This window comes from Vidua macroura, chromosome 1 (genome assembly GCF_024509145.1).
Source record: "Vidua macroura isolate BioBank_ID:100142 chromosome 1, ASM2450914v1, whole genome shotgun sequence".
Classification (NCBI taxonomy): domain Eukaryota; kingdom Metazoa; phylum Chordata; class Aves; order Passeriformes; family Viduidae; genus Vidua; species Vidua macroura.
Genome location: NC_071571.1, coordinates 153,863,511 through 153,881,588, shown reverse-complemented (window position 1 = coordinate 153,881,588; position 18,078 = coordinate 153,863,511). Strand labels below are relative to the sequence as shown.

The 18,078-nt window shown below is 72.7% G+C and overlaps 1 protein-coding gene across 9 annotated transcripts in view; it reads right to left on the bottom strand.

Moving 5' to 3' along the window:
• Positions 1 to 17,085, bottom strand: part of PLEC (plectin) — a 62,149-nt gene extending 45,064 nt beyond the window's left edge. For 2 of the 9 annotated variants that reach the window (XM_053978645.1, XM_053978652.1), the window contains exon 1: positions 16,911 to 17,085. In XM_053978645.1, the coding sequence (XP_053834620.1) occupies positions 16,911 to 17,070 (160 nt within the window). In that variant the 5' untranslated portion in view covers positions 17,071 to 17,085. Of the gene's footprint in view, positions 1 to 3,150; positions 3,292 to 3,567; positions 3,600 to 5,192; positions 5,704 to 9,053; positions 9,071 to 15,325; positions 15,408 to 16,910 lie in introns of those variants that run through there. The other 7 variants (XM_053978627.1, XM_053978635.1, XM_053978659.1 and 4 more) reach the window with 5 other exon arrangements.
• Between the last annotated feature and the right edge of the window lie 993 nt (positions 17,086 to 18,078).

Below are 18,078 nucleotides of genomic sequence, written 5' to 3'. Positions count from 1 at the left end.
CCCCCCCCCCCCCCAGCCGCACCCCTCCGCCCGGAGCCCCCAGGACCAGCCGGTACTGCAGTCACGGGGCACCCCGACATCTCCAGCACCCGCGTCCCGGCCCCTCCGCGCACACAGAGCTCCCGGGGGTGGCCCCCCCAAGCACGAACCGCTTACCCCCAGCACCCATTCCTCCCGGCTTCTTCCCCCCGCAGGGGTCCCTGTGCCAAGGGGAGCCCTCAGCGTGTTTTCCGGTGGGTGTTTTCCCCCACCGACGCCCCCCAAGCTGCCGGGACCCCCTGCGCCCCCGCCCCGCGGTCGGACGAGCCCGCCAGCACACGCAGGGCCCGTTTGTGCCGGGAAGGGGCCTGCGGCGGGGACGGGGGTCCTGGGGGATGCCACGGCACCCCGATCCCCCCAACCCCCGCGGCCCGCAGGTCACCTTCTCCTGGCCCGCAGCAGCAACAGCAGCAGAGCGAGAAGCCCATCGCGCGTCCTGGCCCGGCGTCCCCCCGCCCCCGCTCGGCGTCCCACCGCGTCTGGTGGGAGTGCAGCGGAATCCGTGCCCGGAGCGCGGCCAGAGCGGCGGCCAGTGACTCACACAGCCCACGGCCTCCGCCAGCCCGGCTCCTCCTGCTCCTGGGCAGCGCGGAGCCCAACCCCGGCCGCTCTGCTGGGACCCCCCGGTCCCGCACGGCTGTGGGCAGGGCGCAGCGGGCAGCTGGGACGAAGCTGGAGGGGCTGGAACCGCCGGGCAGGGGACACAGGCACGGGCATGGGCATGGGATGGCACAAGATCCCCGGTCAGCGAGGCACTGGAGTGGTTTGAGGTCGGCTGCAGCCCCTGCCAGCACCCTGGGCACTGAGGGGGCTGCTGGAGCAAAGCACATCCCTGCTGCGGGGAGCACGGGGGTCTTGGGGGGGGTCTCGGGGGGCTTGGGGGGGGGGGGGGGGTCTAGCGTTAAAACCCAACATGGCACAAGCCAGCCAGGACGAACCAGGTCAGCAGCGAGGCCCAGGAGTGGGGGCTGGGCACGGCACGGCACGGCACGGCACGGCATGGCACGGTGCCGACCCACGGCAGCGGCGGCGTCCCATCTGTGCTGCGGAGATAAGGAGCCCGGGGGGGGGGGGGGGGGGGACGGGGGGGGGCCGAGCCGGGGCGATAGCAGCCGGGCAGCGGGGAGCGCCGCCTGGAACGGGACACGTGTCCCGTGGGATGCGCCTGCCGCCACGCCCGCCACGCTTCCCGCACGCTGCCAGGGCTCCGACACGCTTCCCACGGCTCCGGGACGCTTCCCACGGCTGCACCGCGGAGGACGTGGGGACAGCGGCGGGAAGAGCTTCCCCATGGCCGCCAGAAGCAGTGCCGGGGGGGGCGGAGGCCGTGTCGGGGGGGGCCGCGCCGGGGATGCCGGTGGTTGCCAGCCACGGCCCCTCGAGGCTGGTGAGTCACTGCTGCGGCCAGAAGCAACATCCAACAACGCTCCCGGCCTGGCACAGCCGGAGCCGCCAGCGCGGTGGAAAAGCTGAGTGGAGCGGAAAGGGGGACACAGGGTGGGGGGGGGGGGGGTGTTCCCAAACCTCTGGGGCCCCCACCCGCCCACTGCCGCCACGTCTCTGGCAGCCTTGGAAACCGGCGCGGAGCCAAACAAACAGCGGCATCCTGCTGCCAAAACCAGCCGGCGCCGCCACCGGGCTGCCAAGCTCTGCCTCGCCCGCCCGAGCTTCCCCCAGCCTTCTGCCCTCCAGCCCTCTGCCCCGCGGGCACGGGGATGCAGACCCGGACGGGAGCTCCGGTTGAGCTGTGGCGTCCCCCGAAAGCACCTGCCTTGACAGTGCGGCACAAGTGACACCGAGGGCAGCCGGTACAGCCCCCCGCGGGCACCGGGCAGCCCCTTTGTGGGCACCGGGAAACCCATCGCGGGCACCGGACAGCCCTCAGCGGGTACCGGGCAGCCCCATCGTTGGCACCGGGCAGCCCTCCACAAGCGCCGGGCAGCTTCTTGCTGGCACCGGGCAGCGCCTTCGTGGGCACCGGGCGGCCCCCCCCTTGCCCCCCACCAGGCTTTCACGAACAGCGCTCTAAACCGAACCCCCTGCCCCGGCGTGGCGCAGCCGAGCGCGGGCACCAACCGGGGGCACAGCCCCGAGCACCGAGGGACGGCAGAAGCGCCGACCTCAGCACCGCCCGGCGCAGCCGATGCTGCCGGAGCCCCCCGGGAGCTCCCGGCCCGGGGGGGGGGGGGGGGGTCGCGGCGCGGCGCGATGATGGGCCCCGGCAGGTGCGACCTTGGGGGTGTCCTTCGGGCTGGACCGGCGCCAGGGACAGCCAGCGGCCCCCCCCCCGGCCGGGAGCAGCGGGGGCTCCGGCCCGGCCAAGGTGCCCCTGCCCGCCTTATCTGGCACCGGCACCGGCAGCGGCCGCCGCGGCTCCCACCGGCCGCGGGCTCGGCGGTGGATTCCCAGCGCGGCGGCCGCGGGAGCGGGGCCATCCCGGGCCGCGTGACGGTGCCCAGCGCCACACACAGACCGACGGAAGCCGCGGCCAACGCCCTGGAAAGTACCGGCGGGGAGGGCCGGGGCCGCCGGCAGCGCCCCCGGCAGCACGGATACGCGCCGGGGGTGCGTGTGGGGGTCTCAGAGGACCCCCAGGCACCGGCATCCTCTCGGCCCATCGCGGCCCCTTCTGTCGCCGGATACCCAAAAATACTTGGCACCTTCATGCCTCGGGATGGGGATGCTGCGGAAGATCTGGGCAGCCAGCTCAGTGCCAGGAAGCTCCTGGCGGGACCTCCACTCGAAAAAGCGCCCGAGTGGACGGGGTGGGCAGGGGGCGGCGGCACCGGGGGGGTGGGGGGGGGGTGGGGGGCACACTCTGCCAGTGCTGAGTCACCCTTGGGTACCATCGCTCCCGCCACTTGGGTACCACTCCCACCGGGATGCTCCCCCGCGGCAAGGTGAAGCCCCCCGGAACCCAGGGCAGCACGTCTCTCCCCTTGTCCCCCACCCCACGGTGAGTGGGTCCCCCCCAGGACCCCCACCCACGCGGGACCCAGCGGGGCTGCCGGTGTCGTGTGGCTCCCCCCTTCCCCGGGGCGGGTGGGCGGGGCGAGGGGCCGAGCCGAGCGGGTTGGAGGGGGGGGGGGGGGCGAGCGGAGCCGAACTCACCGGTGGCCCCCGGCTCGTCCCGCTGCCGCCGCCAGTACCAGACCAGGGCGAGGGATGCCGCGTGCCCCGCCGCCACCAGCGACGGGAACAGGGACCCGGTGTCCTCCATGAGGGACACGGGACGGGCTCGGCACCGGCCGGGCTCCGCGGGTCAGGGACGAACCAGCGCCCGCCCCCACGGGGCAGCGCCCTCTCCGCCTTAACCCCTCCCGAACCGTGGAGACGCCTCCTGCCCGCCGCACCGGCAGGGCCCCCCCCCCCGTGTCCCCCCCCGTTCCGCGTCTCTCCCCCCCCCCCCCCGAGTGTCCCCTTCATCCCGGCTTTTTATATCCCGGGACAAGGCGCTCCGGCGGCGCCAGCCCCCCCCCCCCCCCACCCCGTTCCCGTGCTTTCCGCAGCCCCACCGGTCTCACCCACCCGGTACGACCTTCATGGGCAGGCAGGGTGCGGGCAGGTGCGGGCAGGGTGCGGACAGGTGCGGAGCGAGGGCGCAGCGCGGCTCCGCCGGTGGCGGCGGGGGCTGGTGGGGGGGGCGGGCAGGGAGCGGGTGTCGATATAAATAACCGGGGCCCGTCACCGAGCCCGAGTTAGAACATGACACGGGCGGGGGCGGGACGGGGCGACCGCGGCGGCGCCCCAGGACCCCCGGACCCCCCGGCACCGGGGCGGGTCACCAGGCTGTCACCTCGGGGGTCGCCGTGACATCAGGACTAAGAGCCCCGGCACGGCCCCGCCGCCGAGGGAGGCCGCCCCCCCGGCCAGGGGGAAAAATGGGGCCGATGGGGGGTACCGGGATCCCCTCCGCCCCGCGGGGACCCCGAAATCGCCCCGCCGCCGGCGCGACCCCGTCCTCGCAAGCCGCGATTCCAGGCCGGGCTTTCCGGCAGCGGCTCTCGGGGCGGAGGGAAAGCCCGGAGCCGGATCCGCTGGCACGGCGGGACTGGACGGGACGGCCGGGGCTCCGCGATCGCGTCCCACGCGAGGGTCGGGCAGCGACCGCAGCCCCGGAGCCCAGCGCGAGATGTGAGCCCCCCCCCCGCCCCGGGACAGAGCTCGGGGGAACCCCTCCCGTGCCCACGGGACGTGGGTGCCGCCCGCGCAGGACCCGCACCCACGGGGCAGCAGCGCCGCGGGCCCGGCCCCCCCCCCGCGCCGGCCGGTGACTCACGGCGCTGGCAGGGAACGGGCTCGGCGCCTCCAGGCTGGAAACTTGGACCGGAGGCGGCTGCCCACGGCCACGGGCTGACTCACAGCCCGGGGGGATCGGGGCGGGGGGGCCCCCTCACCGCAGCCTCGGAGCGACACCACAGCTGCCCCGCCCGGGGAGGGGGGTGGGGGGGTGGGACACCGGACGCCCCGCACCCCCGCCGGGTCCAGCTGCCGCCGATCGTGTGTCGGGATCGCGTGTCGCCAGGGAGGCGGGGTTGGGGACCCCCCTCCCCGCAGCCGCAGCCCCCTCCCCAGCAGCACTGCCCGCCCCAGCTGCCGCCGTCTGTCCGACCCACCCTAGGCCCAGTGGGGACTTCGGGGAGCAAAATCCCCACGGAATGCCCCCCCCCCCCCCCGCCCCCCACGGCACGGGCACCCCCCGGCACATCCCCCCCCCCCCAGCACAGCCCCCCACAGTCCAGCTCCTCTGCCTCACCCTCCTCCCCACCTCGGTGGAGCCCGGGTGGGCGGCAGCAATGCCACCCCTGCAGCGCCCCGGGTCCCGTCACCCCACCGGCCTCTCGGGGACCCCGGGAAGCCACCTCCCTGCACCCCGGCCCCCCGTGATCCCCCAGAGACCACTCCTGCCCAGAGCGTCCCCGTGGGGTTGGGGGGGGGGGGCACGGCGAGGAGCCCCCCGGCGCCCTCCTCCCTCCCCAGACAGCGCAGGGGCCTGCAGGTACCCCCCACCCCATCCTTGGCTAGGAAGCGGGGGGGGGTTTAGGGGAGCTTAAGGACCTGTCCTTGTCCCAGACCTCCCCTGGGAGCAGAGGGGCTCGAGTGCCCCGCCACCCACGAGAGCACCAGGAGCACCCCGGGGCGCTGATCGGTACCTGTGGCCGGGCTGGGCTGGGGGGGCGGCTGGGACACCCCCCGCCCTGCGGCGACGGCGACGGGTTCCACGTGCCCCTCGCCCTCGTCCTTCCTGCGGTAGAGCCGGTCGCCGCCGGCAGGACGCGCCCGGTGGGTGCCAGCGCCGGCCGCGGCAGCGGCGCGGCGGGCCTCGGGGCGGGGGGCGGCGGGGCGTGGGACGCGCTGCAGGGAGCGCGGCACGACGTCCGGCGGCAGCCGCAGGTACTGGCGCAGGTGGGCGACGCCGGCGTCCGTCAGGTACCAGTAGAGGTGTCGCCAGGCCGCCGTTTGGCGCACGAGGCCGCGGGAGCGCAGCGAGGCCATGGCGCGCCGGACCTCCACGTTGGCCACGCCGGGCAGCTGCGGGTGGGTGCGCCGGGGGCACCCGTCCCGCTCGCCGACCAGAACACCCTCGCGAAACAGCAGCTCCAGGATGGAGCGGAGCCGCTCCAGCGGCATCAGCATCCCCGCCACCATGGCGCGGGCAGCGCGGCACAGGGCACGGCACACGGCAGCAGGGCACGGGGCTCGGTCACGTCTCGCCCAGCACAGCTCAACAGGGTCCAGCACCGCTCCGTATGGCACGGCCCAGGCTGCTCCAGCACAGCCCAGTATGGCCCAGCACAGCCCAGTATGGCCCAGCACAGCCCAGCTCACTATGGTCCAGTACAGCCCAGTACGGTCCGACACGGCTCAGTGTGGTCCAGCCCAGCCCGGCACGGTCCAGTTCGGCTCGGTATGGCCTGGCACAGCCCAGCAGCAGTCCAGTACAGCCCCGTATGGCCCGGCACGTCCCGGCGCGATCCGACACCGAGCGGTGCTGGCTGCCGGCACGGCGGGAGCGGCTGCGGCTCCACCCCCGGTCGGGAGGGGTCATGGGGGGGCCCCAGGCCCAGCCCTGACTCACCACCGGCCCCTCCCCGGCCCCGGCTCCCGCCCGGGGGGAGCACGGCCGGACCCGCCTCCCGCTTCCCCCCCCTCCTGCCCCGACCCACCCGGCCGGTTCCTGCGTGGGAACCCCCGCGGGTCCCGCCCTGCCCCCGCCCCGGGACCGGCCCCGTGGAGTGGCCCGGAGGGGACCCTGAGCCGGGGGTTGTCCCTGAGGCGGGCACGGCCCCTCCAGGCTCGCCCGAGCATCCCGCGCTGCCGGCGGAGCCACGGGCAGGGGTCGGGCAGGGGCGCGAGCAGGTGTACGGGCACAGGGGCACAGGCAGGGCTCGGCAGCCACATCCTGCCACGTCAATATTTGCTCTGCTCCTGCCCCTGTTTGTCCCGGCATCGCCAGGGGGACCCCACGGCTCCCACGCCCCCCCGGCAAGTGACACAGCCCCGGCGGTGCCACAGCTGCGCCACACCACGCCCTCCGGGTGGCAGGTGGGGACGCGGCAGCTGCCACTCCCCCGAGCCCCCCACCCCCGGCACCGAGAACCGCCCAACAGCCCCCACCGGCACCGCGGGGACCCCAGCATGGCCCCCGGCACAGCAGCGGGACCCCCCAGCACCGCCGTGGGGGTGGGAAGAGCCCCGGCACCGCCGACCCCCCCCCTCTCTGCGGGTTCCGTGTGAGGGGATGTGGGGGTGGCACACCCTTCCCAGAGCAGGAGGAACTGTGTGGGAGGAACTGGGGTGCCAGGGTGTGTCCCTCACGCCGGGGGGGATCCCAGGCCCACAGACCCCAAAAGGGGAGGAATCCCCCCAAGGCTCCCTCAGCACCCCCGGCCAAGCGCAGTGAGGTCGGGGCACAGGGACGCTGCAAGGCTGCAGCAGGAGCCCCCCGGCAGCCTTGGGGGAATGGAGAGACACCCCCCCGGCACGCCGGTCCCTGCCGATGGGATTCACTGGGATTCACTGGGATTTACTGGTGGGGAGCAGCGACCCAGGCATGGGGGGCTGCTGCCTGTGGGGTGCCCGCCCCAGAGCTGCCAGGCCCCGGGGATCCCAAAGCCGCGGGGGCTGATGTGCATGCACTGGCGTCTCCGGGGGCCCCACCAGGACTTGCACAACTTCCCCATCCCGGAGGGCAGACGGGGGTGGCAGAGCAGGGCTCCCGTCGCGAGACCCCCCCGGCACAGCTGGTGCAGGGGCACTGGGAGCACTGGGGTGCCCAGACACCCCCCCCCCAGAGGGAATCCCCTGGGAGAGCAGCAGGTGCCTGTCGGAGCCCCACCTCGGCATGTTGCACCCACAGAGCCCCACAGCACCCCAGAATCCCAGCGGGGTGGGATAGGTGGCAGGAGAGAGGGGGGCAGCGGCTGGGGGTCGAGGGAGGGGGAATGATGGCGGGCAGGGATGGGGACAAAGGGGGGCAGGGATGGGGACAAAGTGGGGCAGGGATGGGGACAAAGGGGGGCAGGGATGGGGACAAAGGGGGGCAGGGATGAGAAATGATGGGGAGCAGCAACGGGGGAGCGATGGTGTCTGCGATGGAGGAGGCAATGGGGGCATCTACAGAGAAGTGATGGGGGCAGCAGGAGCGCGTCCCCCCAGCCGCGGCCCCGCACCCCCAGCCCGCAGCGGGGTCACGGCCGCGCCGGCGGCTCCCTCCGGGAAGTGCCGCGTCAGCGCCCGCCGCCCGCCGTGATCCAACGCGATGTGACAGCGGGGCCATCGCCGGCGTCCCGCCGCTGCCCCGTGCTGGGCAGGGCGCCGGCACCGCCCCGCACCCACCGGGGAAGAGCCCTCCCGCATCGGCCCCGCAGCTCCGCTCGCCGCCTCGCGTCTCGGGGCGGGCCGGGAGCACCGGCTGCCAGCACGACGGGCTGGGGGCACCCCCAAAATCCCGGTGCGCCCCACGAGCCCCGCACCCCTACGACGCACGGAACCCTCGGGCAGCCCCGCAAATGTGGGGCGGGCAGCGCTTGTGGCAGCGGCTTCTGGCCACGGGCCCGGCGCTGCCGTCCTGGTGCCGGTGCCAGCGCCGGTGCCGGTGCCAGTGCTGGGGTCTGGCGGGGCCGCCGGGCTCCCCGTGCCCAGCGGAACAAAGCCGCGGCTGTTCGCGGAGGGCACCGCGGCCAGAGGCCGGCTCGTAATGAGGCCGATGCCGGCAGGGGTCCCGGCGCCGGCAGGGGTCCCGGCGCCGGCGAGAATCCCGGCGCTGGGAGACTTCTCACCGTAAATCAGCCTCGCCGCAGCCCGGGCTCTGCTGGAGGGGACACGACCTGGGATCCCTCGCTGGGGCCTGCGACATCTCCTGACCCTGGCGGGTTCATCCCGAACCTTGCCGGGATCATCCCATCCCCACCCGCCCGAATTCCACCCCATCCTCCCGAAGTCCATCACGACCCCCGCCGGTGTCCATCCCACCCCCAAACCCTCGCTGACTTCACCCGGAGGCTCCCGGGCTCCATCGCGACTTTCCCGGCGTCCATCCCATCTCCCGCCGACCCCTCGCCGGGCCCCGTTCCGGCCCGACCCCGGCCCGGCGGCTCGCTGCGGTGCCGGGCCCCGCCGTGGCTCTCTGCCCGCTGCGGTGACACAGGGGCCGGTGGCCGCCGGCAGCCCCGTGACCGGCATCCGCCGGCGCCCGTTACTCACGCCCCAGCGCGCCGGCTCTGCAGCACGGCTCGGTAACACGGCACCGCCGCGGCGGAGCCCGGCAGGGGCCTGGCGGCACCGAGTAACTCCGAGTGAATGCCGGTGATGCCGGGGCGTCCCCGGTGACCCCCGCCCTCCTGCCCGCGCTGCGACATTGGCACAGGAGGGATGCGGCGCGGCTGGAGCTCCCCGGGACGCGGGTCCCCCCCCCCCCCCCACCCACCACCGCGGGACGCGGAACCCTCCCCGGGACGCGGAATTCCCGCCGGTCCCCGTGGGCTTGGCCCCGGGACCCCCTCGCCCGGTACCTTTGAGGGAGGCGATCTCGTGGTGGATGCCCCGCGCCCCTTCCATGGCCGCCCGCACTCCCGCACGCTGCCGGCCGGTCCCGCAGCCCCGGGGCGGGTCCGTCCCGCCCCCCCCCGGCCGCGGCCCCCGCCCCGCCCCGCCCCACCGCCGCAGCCCCCCGCCCCTGCGGCACCGACACCGCCCCCCCCCCCCCCCTCCAGCGGCTGGGACCGGCCCCGCAGCCCCCCCCCCCGGTACGGCACAGAGTGCCACCAGCACGGCAGAGACCCCCCCCCATCAACAACAGCACAGCCCCCCCCACCAGCAGAGCCCCCCTGCCCCCCACAAGAACATCACAGCCCCTCCACCAGTGTGCTCCCACCTCCCAGACGCCCCCACAGCGCAGACCCCCCTCGCACCCAGCGTACACAGTGCCCCCCCCCCCCCCGTGCTCGGCCCCCCCATTCCAGGCTCACCCAGCCCAGCTTCCCCCAGTGGGGCCACCCCCAGGGCGTGAGGCTTCAGTCCAGCTCTGCCGGGCCAGCAGTGCTGGGTGGGCGTCTGTCCCCCGGGGGGGGGGGCTGGCAGGAGCCCCGGCACGGTGCCAGCTGGTGGTGCCAGGCCTCAGCCTCAGCTCCGCGTGGCCACACCAGCCCCAAACCCAGCCAGGAATGGCCACTGCACTGTGGCCACCAGCCAGCCCTGGGGTCAACAGGAGGGACCCAGCACAGCCACCATACTGCGGCCACCAGCCAGCCCTGGGGACATCAGGAAGGACCGTGGCATGGCCACCACACTGCGGCCACCAGCCAGCCCTGGGGACACCAGGAAGGACCCAGCACAGCCACCACACTGTGGCCACCAGCCAGCCCTGGGGACATCAGGAAGGACCCAGCACAGCCACCACACTGTGGCCACCAGCCAGCCCTGGGGACATCAGGAGGGACTGTGGCATGGCCACCACACTGCGGCCACCAGCCAGCCCTGGGGACCTCAGGAAGGACTGTGGCATGGCCACCACACTGTGGCCACCAGCCAGCCCTGGGGACCTCAGGAGGGACCGTGGCATGGCCACCACACTGCGGCCACCAGCCAGCCCTGGGGACATCAGGAGGGACCGTGGCATGGCCACCACACTGCGGCCACCAGCCAGCCCTGGGGACCTCAGGAAGGACTGTGGCATGGCCACCACACTGTGGCCACCAGCCAGCCCTGGGGACCTCAGGAGGGACCGTGGCATGGCCACCACACTGCGGCCACCAGCCAGCCCTGGGGACATCAGGAGGGACCGTGGCATGGCCACCACACTGCGGCCACCAGCCAGCCCTGGGGTCAACAGGAGGGACCCAGCACAGCCACCACATTGTGGCCACCAGCCAGCTCTGAGGACACCGAGAGGGACTGTGGCATGGCCACCACACTGCGGCCACCAGCCAGCCCTGGGGACACCAGGAAGGACCCAGCACAGCCACCACACTGCGGCCACCAGCCAGCCCTGGGGACACCAGGAGGGACCGTGGCATGGCCACCACACTGTGGCCACCAGCCAGCTCTGAGGACACCGAGAGGGACTGTGGCATGGCCACCACACTGCAGCCACCAGCCAGCCCTGGGGACATCAGGAGGGACCGTGGCATGGCCATCACACTGCGGCCACCAGCCAGCCCTGGGGACAGCAGGAAGGACCAAGTACAGCCACCACACTGCGGCCACCAGCCAGCCCTGAGGACACTGAGAAAGGACCCAGCACAGCCACCACACTGCAGCCACCAGCCAGCCCTGGGGACACCAGGAAGGACCGAGTACAGCCACCACACTGCGGCCACCAGCCAGCCCTGGGGACACCAAGAGGGACTGTGGCATGGCCACCACACTGCGGCCACCAGCCAGCCCTGGGGACATCAGGAAGGACTCAGCACAGCCCCTCCACCACAGCCACTGGCCAACCCCTGAGCCCCAGGGACACCAGGAGAGAGCCAGCACAGCCACCAGCCACTGGTCACCACGCCACAGCCACCCCCAGAGCCCTGGGGACACTGAGAAGGACCCGGACATTGCCACCACACCTTAACCACTGCAGCCACCACCCAGTCTCTGAGGAGAGATTGCGGAACAGCCACCACACTGCGGCCACCATAGCTGCTGGCCACCACACTCAGCACACTGGCCAACCTCCAAGCCCCAGGGACACCAGGAGGGACACCAGGATGGACACTAGGAGGGACACCAGGAGGGACACCAGGAGGGACACCAGCCAGCCCCCCAGGGACACCAGGAGGGTCTGTGGCACAGTCACCACAGTGCAGCCACTGGGCCACTGTCCACTCCCAGGGACACTGGGAAGGACTGTGGCACGGCCACTGCACTGTGGCCACTGTGACCCCCCAGCCACCTCCAGGGACCCTGGCAGGGACCCTGGCACGGTCTCCACTCCACAACCCTGCTGAAGGGCCGGGGTGTCCCAGGGGCCCAGCTGTCCCCCACAGGTGACTATGGATGCCAAGCCCGGGGCCCAGCTGCCACAGTGACAATGACAGTGGTGATGGTGGCAGTGCAGATGGTGTCCTCCAGCCTGGCTTCAGTGCCCACAGGCCCTGTGCCACATTAATGGCTCTAACGGAGAGGGCACGAGGTGCCCAGCGCCCATCTCACCCGGGGATCTCAGTACCCTCGGCATCCCCAGCGCCCAGCCCCACGCCGGGGCCACCTCCAGCTCCTCCAGCCCTGCCCCATGCGTGGCAGAGCGGGTGTTGGGTGCCCTGTGGCTCTGAGCCTCAGGGACGGCACGTGCCAGCCGCGCTGGCAGGGATCACCGGCTCCGATGGGCTCCGTGCCCACCGCCACTGTGTCACCCTTCCCGCCTGGCCTGGCTCGTGAGGCTTCCCGGCTGTGCTGGCTCAGCTCTGACATCACCACCCTCCTCCGGACAAACTGCCCTCCGGCCACTCGGCCACCGGGCATCCGCACCCACCCCGTGGGCCGTGGCACCAAACCCGCCAGCACCCGGCAAGGGGTGACAGGAACCCCCGCTCGCGGCCCCCCACCGGCACCCAGTGAGGTGGGACCGCAGAGTGACACCAAACCCTCCGGCACTCACTGAGGAGTGGCACGGAGCCCAGCCCGTGTCCAACAGCACCAAACCCCGGCACGGAGCACGGCGGGATCACGTGGTGATACCAAACTCGCCAGCACCTGACAAGGTGGGGTGACACAGTGACACCAAACACCGGCCCCGGGACCTACAGCACTGAACCTGGTGGCACATGGTGAGGGGGGACCACGGTGTGACACTGAACCTGGTGAGAGGGGACCACAGAGTGACACTGAACCTGGTGAGAGGGGACCACAGAGTGACACTGAACCTGGTGGCACATGGTGAGGGGGGACCACGGTGTGACACTGAACCTGGTGGCACATGGTGAGGGGGGACCACGGTGTGACACTGAACCTGGTGAGAGGGGACCACGGTGTGACACTGAACCTGGTGAGGGGGGACCACAGAGTGACACTGAACCTGGTGGCACAGCATGAGAGGGGACCACAGAGTGACACTGAACCTGGTGAGGGGGGACCACAGAGTGACACTGAACCTGGTGGCACATGGTGAGGGGGGACCACGGTGTGACACTGAACCTGGTGAGAGGGGACGACAGAGTGACACTGAACCTGGTGAGAGGGGACCACAGAGTGACACTGAACCTGGTGGCACACGGTGAGGGGGGACCACGGTGTGACACTGAACCTGGTGAGGGGGGGACCACAGAGTGACACTGAACCTGGTGAGAGGGGACCACGGTGTGACACTGAACCTGGTGAGGGGGGACGACAGAGTGACACTGAACCTGGTCAGGGGGGACCACAGAGTGACACTGAACCTGGTGGCACAGCATGAGAGGGGACCACAGAGTGACACTGAACCTGGTGAGGGGGGACCACGGTGTGACACTGAACCTGGTGAGGGGGGACCACAGAGTGACACTGAACCTGGTGAGAGGGGACCACAGAGTGACACTGAACCTGGTGAGGGGGGACCACAGAGTGACACTGAACCTGGTGGCACAGCATGAGGGGGGACCACAGAGTGACACTGAACCTGGTGAGGGGGGACCACGGTGTGACACTGAACCTGGTCAGGGGGGACCACAGAGTGACACTGAACCTGGTGGCACACGGTGAGGGGGGACCACAGAGTGACACTGAACCTGGTGGCACAGCATGAGGGGGGACCACAGAGTGACACTGAACCTGGTGAGGGGGGACCACGGTGTGACACTGAACCTGGTGAGAGGGGACCACAGAGTGACACTGAACCTGGTGAGGGGGGACCACAGAGTGACACTGAACCTGGTGGCACATGGTGAGGGGGGACCACGGTGTGACACTGAACCTGGTGAGGGGGGACCACGGTGTGACACTGAACCTGGTGAGAGGGGACCACAGAGTGACACTGAACCTGGTGAGGGGGGACCACAGAGTGACACTGAACCTGGTGGCACATGGTGAGGGGGGACCACGGTGTGACACTGAACCTGGTGAGGGGGGACCACGGTGTGACACTGAACCTGGTGGCACAGCATGAGGGGGGACCACAGAGTGACACTGAACCTGGTGAGGGGAGACCACAGAGTGACACTGAACCTGGTGAGAGGGGACCACAGAGTGACACTGAACCTGGTGAGGGGAGACCACAGAGTGACACTGAACCTGGTGAGAGGGGACCACAGAGTGACACTGAACCTGGTGGCACACGGTGAGGGGGGACCACGGTGTGACACTGAACCTGGTGGCACAGCATGAGGGGGGACCATGGTGTGACACTGAACCTGGTGAGAGGGGACCATGGTGTGACACTGAACCTGGTGAGAGGGGACCACAGAGTGACACTGAACCTGGTGGCACATGGTGAGGGGGGACCACAGAGTGACACTGAACCTGGTCAGGGGGGACCACAGAGTGACACTGAACCTGGTGGCACATGGTGAGGGGGGACCACGGTGTGACACTGAACCTGGTGAGAGGGGACCACAGAGTGACACTGAACCTGGTGGCACATGGTGAGGTGGGAGCAGAATGACACCAAACTCCCACGTCAGGACCCACAAAGCCAAACCCACCAGCACCCATCAAGGTGGGACAGCACGGTGACAGTGAACCCCTGCCAGCACCTGGAGAGGTGGGACAGCACGGTGACAATGAACCCCTGGCGGCACCCATCGACATGGGACAGCCAGGTGACAATGAACCCCTGCCAGCACCCATCGAGGTGGGACAGCCAGGTGACAATGAACCCCTGCCACCTGCCCAGCACCGCCAGCCAAGTCTCACCAACCCATCCCACGGTGCCCTGGCACCTCTGAGGGACAGCAAGCTGCCGAACCGTGTGCCATCCCCGCCGGTGGCACCCGGACCGTGATGACATCTGCCAGGCTCAGACGCGCTGAGCTGCTCCTGACAGCACCAAGTGTCCCCCCTCAGCCGGGGGACACCGGCGCTGCGGCACAACTGCCGGTGGCACCAAGCAGGGACCGCAGGCCGTTCCCACCACCCCGACACCGGGGTCCCACTCCGCTGGGAGCGGCCAGGACCCCGCAGCGGGGACAGCTGGGACCCCCGGCGTGGGGCCGGGGTGGGGGGGGGGGGGGCTCCCCCCGCAGGCAGCGCCCGCTCCCATGTAAGGGCATGGCCGCGGCCGCTGCCGGCCCCACGCCGCGACACCGGGGCGCCCTCGGCCACGCGCAGGCACCGGGGGCACTGCGGACAGCACCGGGGTCAGAGCCACCACCCGGCGCGGGGCTCGCACCCCGAGACGCCACCGATGCCACCGATGCCACCGATGCCACGGCCGAGCACCGCTGTGGCGCTCCACCGCCCCCCGCCGCCGCACCCTCACCGCCCGCGCCCCCCTCCGCGCCGCCCCCGGCAGCGCGCCCGTCCCCAGAACATTCGGAGGGACCCCCCCCCCCCCCCCCGGCCCCACCACGCCGACACCGACCCCGCCAGTCTCTCCGGGGGCCGCGGGCACAGCTCCCCCACCCGCCCGCGGGCACCGAGCCCCGGCGAGGGCAGCGGCCCCGGGGGGCTCCCCGCGGGGTCCGCGGTGCCGGGCCGTGTCCCCCGGCCCCCCCACCCCGGCCCCCCCACCCCGGCCGTGCCGGGGCTGGCGGTGCCCGTCGTGCCCAATTATGGGAATGAGCGGCCGCGCTCCCCCGCGGCCCCCCCCCCTCCCCAATCCCCGCGGCCGGCGCCCCACTGCGCCCCCCGGGCGGCCCGCGGTGGGGCAGGGGTCCCGTACCCTTGTAGCGCTCCCGCACGTCCTCGTAGGCCTGGATGAAGTCCTGCTCTTCGGGCGCGGGAGGGGGGCAGGCGGCGGCCATGGCGGCGGAGGGCGGTTTTGGGGGGCGAGGGCGGGGGCCGGGGCCGGGGTCCGGCGTGCCCGGCGTGTCCGGCGTGTCCGGCGGCTCGGCGGCCCCGCACCCCGCGGGCTGGGCAGGGGCACGGGACGGGACAGGGGGACGGGACAGGGGGACGGGACGTGCCCCCGCCCAGCCCTTTAAAGGAGCCGCCGGACACCGCCCCGAGGCGCGCCGCGACTCGCGGAAAACGGCACCCACGGACACGGCGCCGTGGGGCAGAGCACCCTGTGGGGCACGGGGCGAGTGAAGTCCTCTACGCCCCCCAAAACGGGTCACTCGGCGCTGCGGATGTGGCACGGCCCGAACCCCGATACTGCTGGCCCCGTCCGTGGGGCACCCACGGGTGCCCAGAGGAGCGCGGGGGTGGGTGGGCGAGGGGTGGGTGACAAGGGACAGGGGTCGCAGGTGATAGGGGACCATGTGGGGCTGGGGGCGCCGGTGATAGGGGACCGTGTGGGGCTGGGGGCGCAGGTGGTGAGGGATGGGGTGGGGGGGTGCCTGGTGCACCCCACAGCCGGCGCAGGGACCCCCCCCCCCCCGATTCGCACCCCAACCTCTCCACCCTCGCTCGAGGGGCAGACCGGGCGCCCCCTCCCCTACTGAACGCCCAGCCCCTCACCGAGACCCCCGCGTCCCCTCCGGCTGGTGGGGACAGGGGCGTCACGCCCCCCCCCGGGACTCCCCCCTCAGCCCCATGAGCACCGAGGGACTTTTAAAGCTCCGACCCCCAGTGCCACCTGAGGGGCACTGAGGGGGGCCCCACCGCGGCCCCCAACAACCCCCCCTCGGAGCCCAGTCCCAGCCGTGGGCGAGCTTGGGGGGGGGGGTGGGGGGACACACCGGCCCCATGGGGACGGGGCATCGTCATCCCTAAAAATAGACATTAATGCCCCGAAACTCGAGCGGGGACAGCGACGGGGGGGGAGGGGGGATGAGGGGGGGCGGGACGGGGAGGGAGGGAGGGAGGGAAGGAGGGAGGGAGGGAGGGAGGCGGGGAAGGACGGGGAGGTGTAACGGAAATAGCCGGGGGGGGGAGGGTTCTGTGCCGCGGGGGGGCTGAGTGCTCTGTGGGAGGGGAACGCCGAGCATTTTTTGGGGACACACACTGGCAGCCGTATGGGGACGGCACGGCACCGCTCGGCGCGGCTCGGCATCCCCCAGGGCGGCTTCACTGCCCCGACCTCAGCACAGCTCCCAGCGCTGCGTCACCCCAAGACCATCCCCTCCCGGCCCCCGCGGGACTCCCACGGCATCGCCCCACGGCAGCGCCGAGCCCTCCATCCCCCCGCGCACGCTGAGTCCCCCGGGGTCGCGTCCCAGAGCCCCGGACACTTCCCGGGCCCCCCAGCCCCGCACAGCGGCTCACGCCGAGCCCACCAGTCACGGCCCGACTCGCCAGTCACGGCCCGGCTCCCCTGTCACACCCCGACGGCCCCGGACACGTTCCCGTCCCCCGGGCCGTACCTGCGATGCGGATGACGGCTCTCTCGGCGGGGTCCAGCACCGTCCCGTTGCCCGCGGCCGCCTTGGCGCGCTGGGAGCGCTGGTGCTTGCCCAGATTCCAGGGCAGCGTGTCCCCGGCGCCAGGCGAGCCGCTGCTGCCACTCGAGCTCTCCTCCGCCATCGCCGCCGACCCCGGCTCCTGCCACAGAGGGACGGCGTCAGGGACCCCCGGTACCGGGACTATCGCCTTCATAGGCTAGGGACCCCCGGTACCGGAGCACCAGGGACCCCCGGCACGGCCACTGCCCCCCTCTCGCTTCAGGGACCCCCGGCCCCAGGGCACCAGGGACCCCCGGCACAGCCACTGCCCTCCTCTCGCTTCGGGGACCCCCGGTACCGGAGCACCAGGGACCCCCAGCACCGCCACTGCCCCCCTCTCTCTTCGGGGACCCCCGGCCCCGGGGCACCAGGGACCCCCGGCACCGCCACTGCCCCCCTCTCGCTTCAGGGACCCCCGGCCCCAGGGCACCAGGGACCCCCGGCACCACCACTGCCCCCCTCTCGCTTCAGGGACCCCCGGCCCCGGGGCACCAGGGACCCCCGGCACCACCACTGCCCCCCTCTCGCTTCAGGGACCCCCGGCCCCGGGGCACCAGGGAACCCCAGCACCGCCACTGCCCCCCTCTCTCTTCGGGGACCCCCGGCCCCAGGGCACCAGGGACCCCCAGCACCGCCACTGCCCCCCTCTCGCTTCAGGGACCCCCGGCCCCGGGGCACCAGGGACCCCCAGCACCGCCACTGCCCCCCTCTCGCTTCAGGGACCCCCGGCCCCGGGGCACCAGGGACTCCCGGCACCGCCACTGCCCCCTCCTCTCGCTTCAGGGACCCCTGGCACGGCCACCTCCCTCCTTCTCGCTTCAATGTCTCCCGGTACCGGGGCACCAGGGACCCCCGGCACCGCCACTGCCCCCCCCCCCTCGCTTCGGGGACCCCCGGCACCGTCGACCCCGGCTCCTGCGGTAGAGAGGCGGTGCCAGGGACACCGGGCACCGGGACCGCAGCACCGGCAGCGCCCGGTGCAGCACACGGTGGAATCACGGGGCGCCCGGAGGAACCCCTCGGGACAGCCCCGGGGAAGCGGGGTCCGTGCCGAGCCGTGCCGTGCAGGGCGGTGTCGCTAGGGACACGA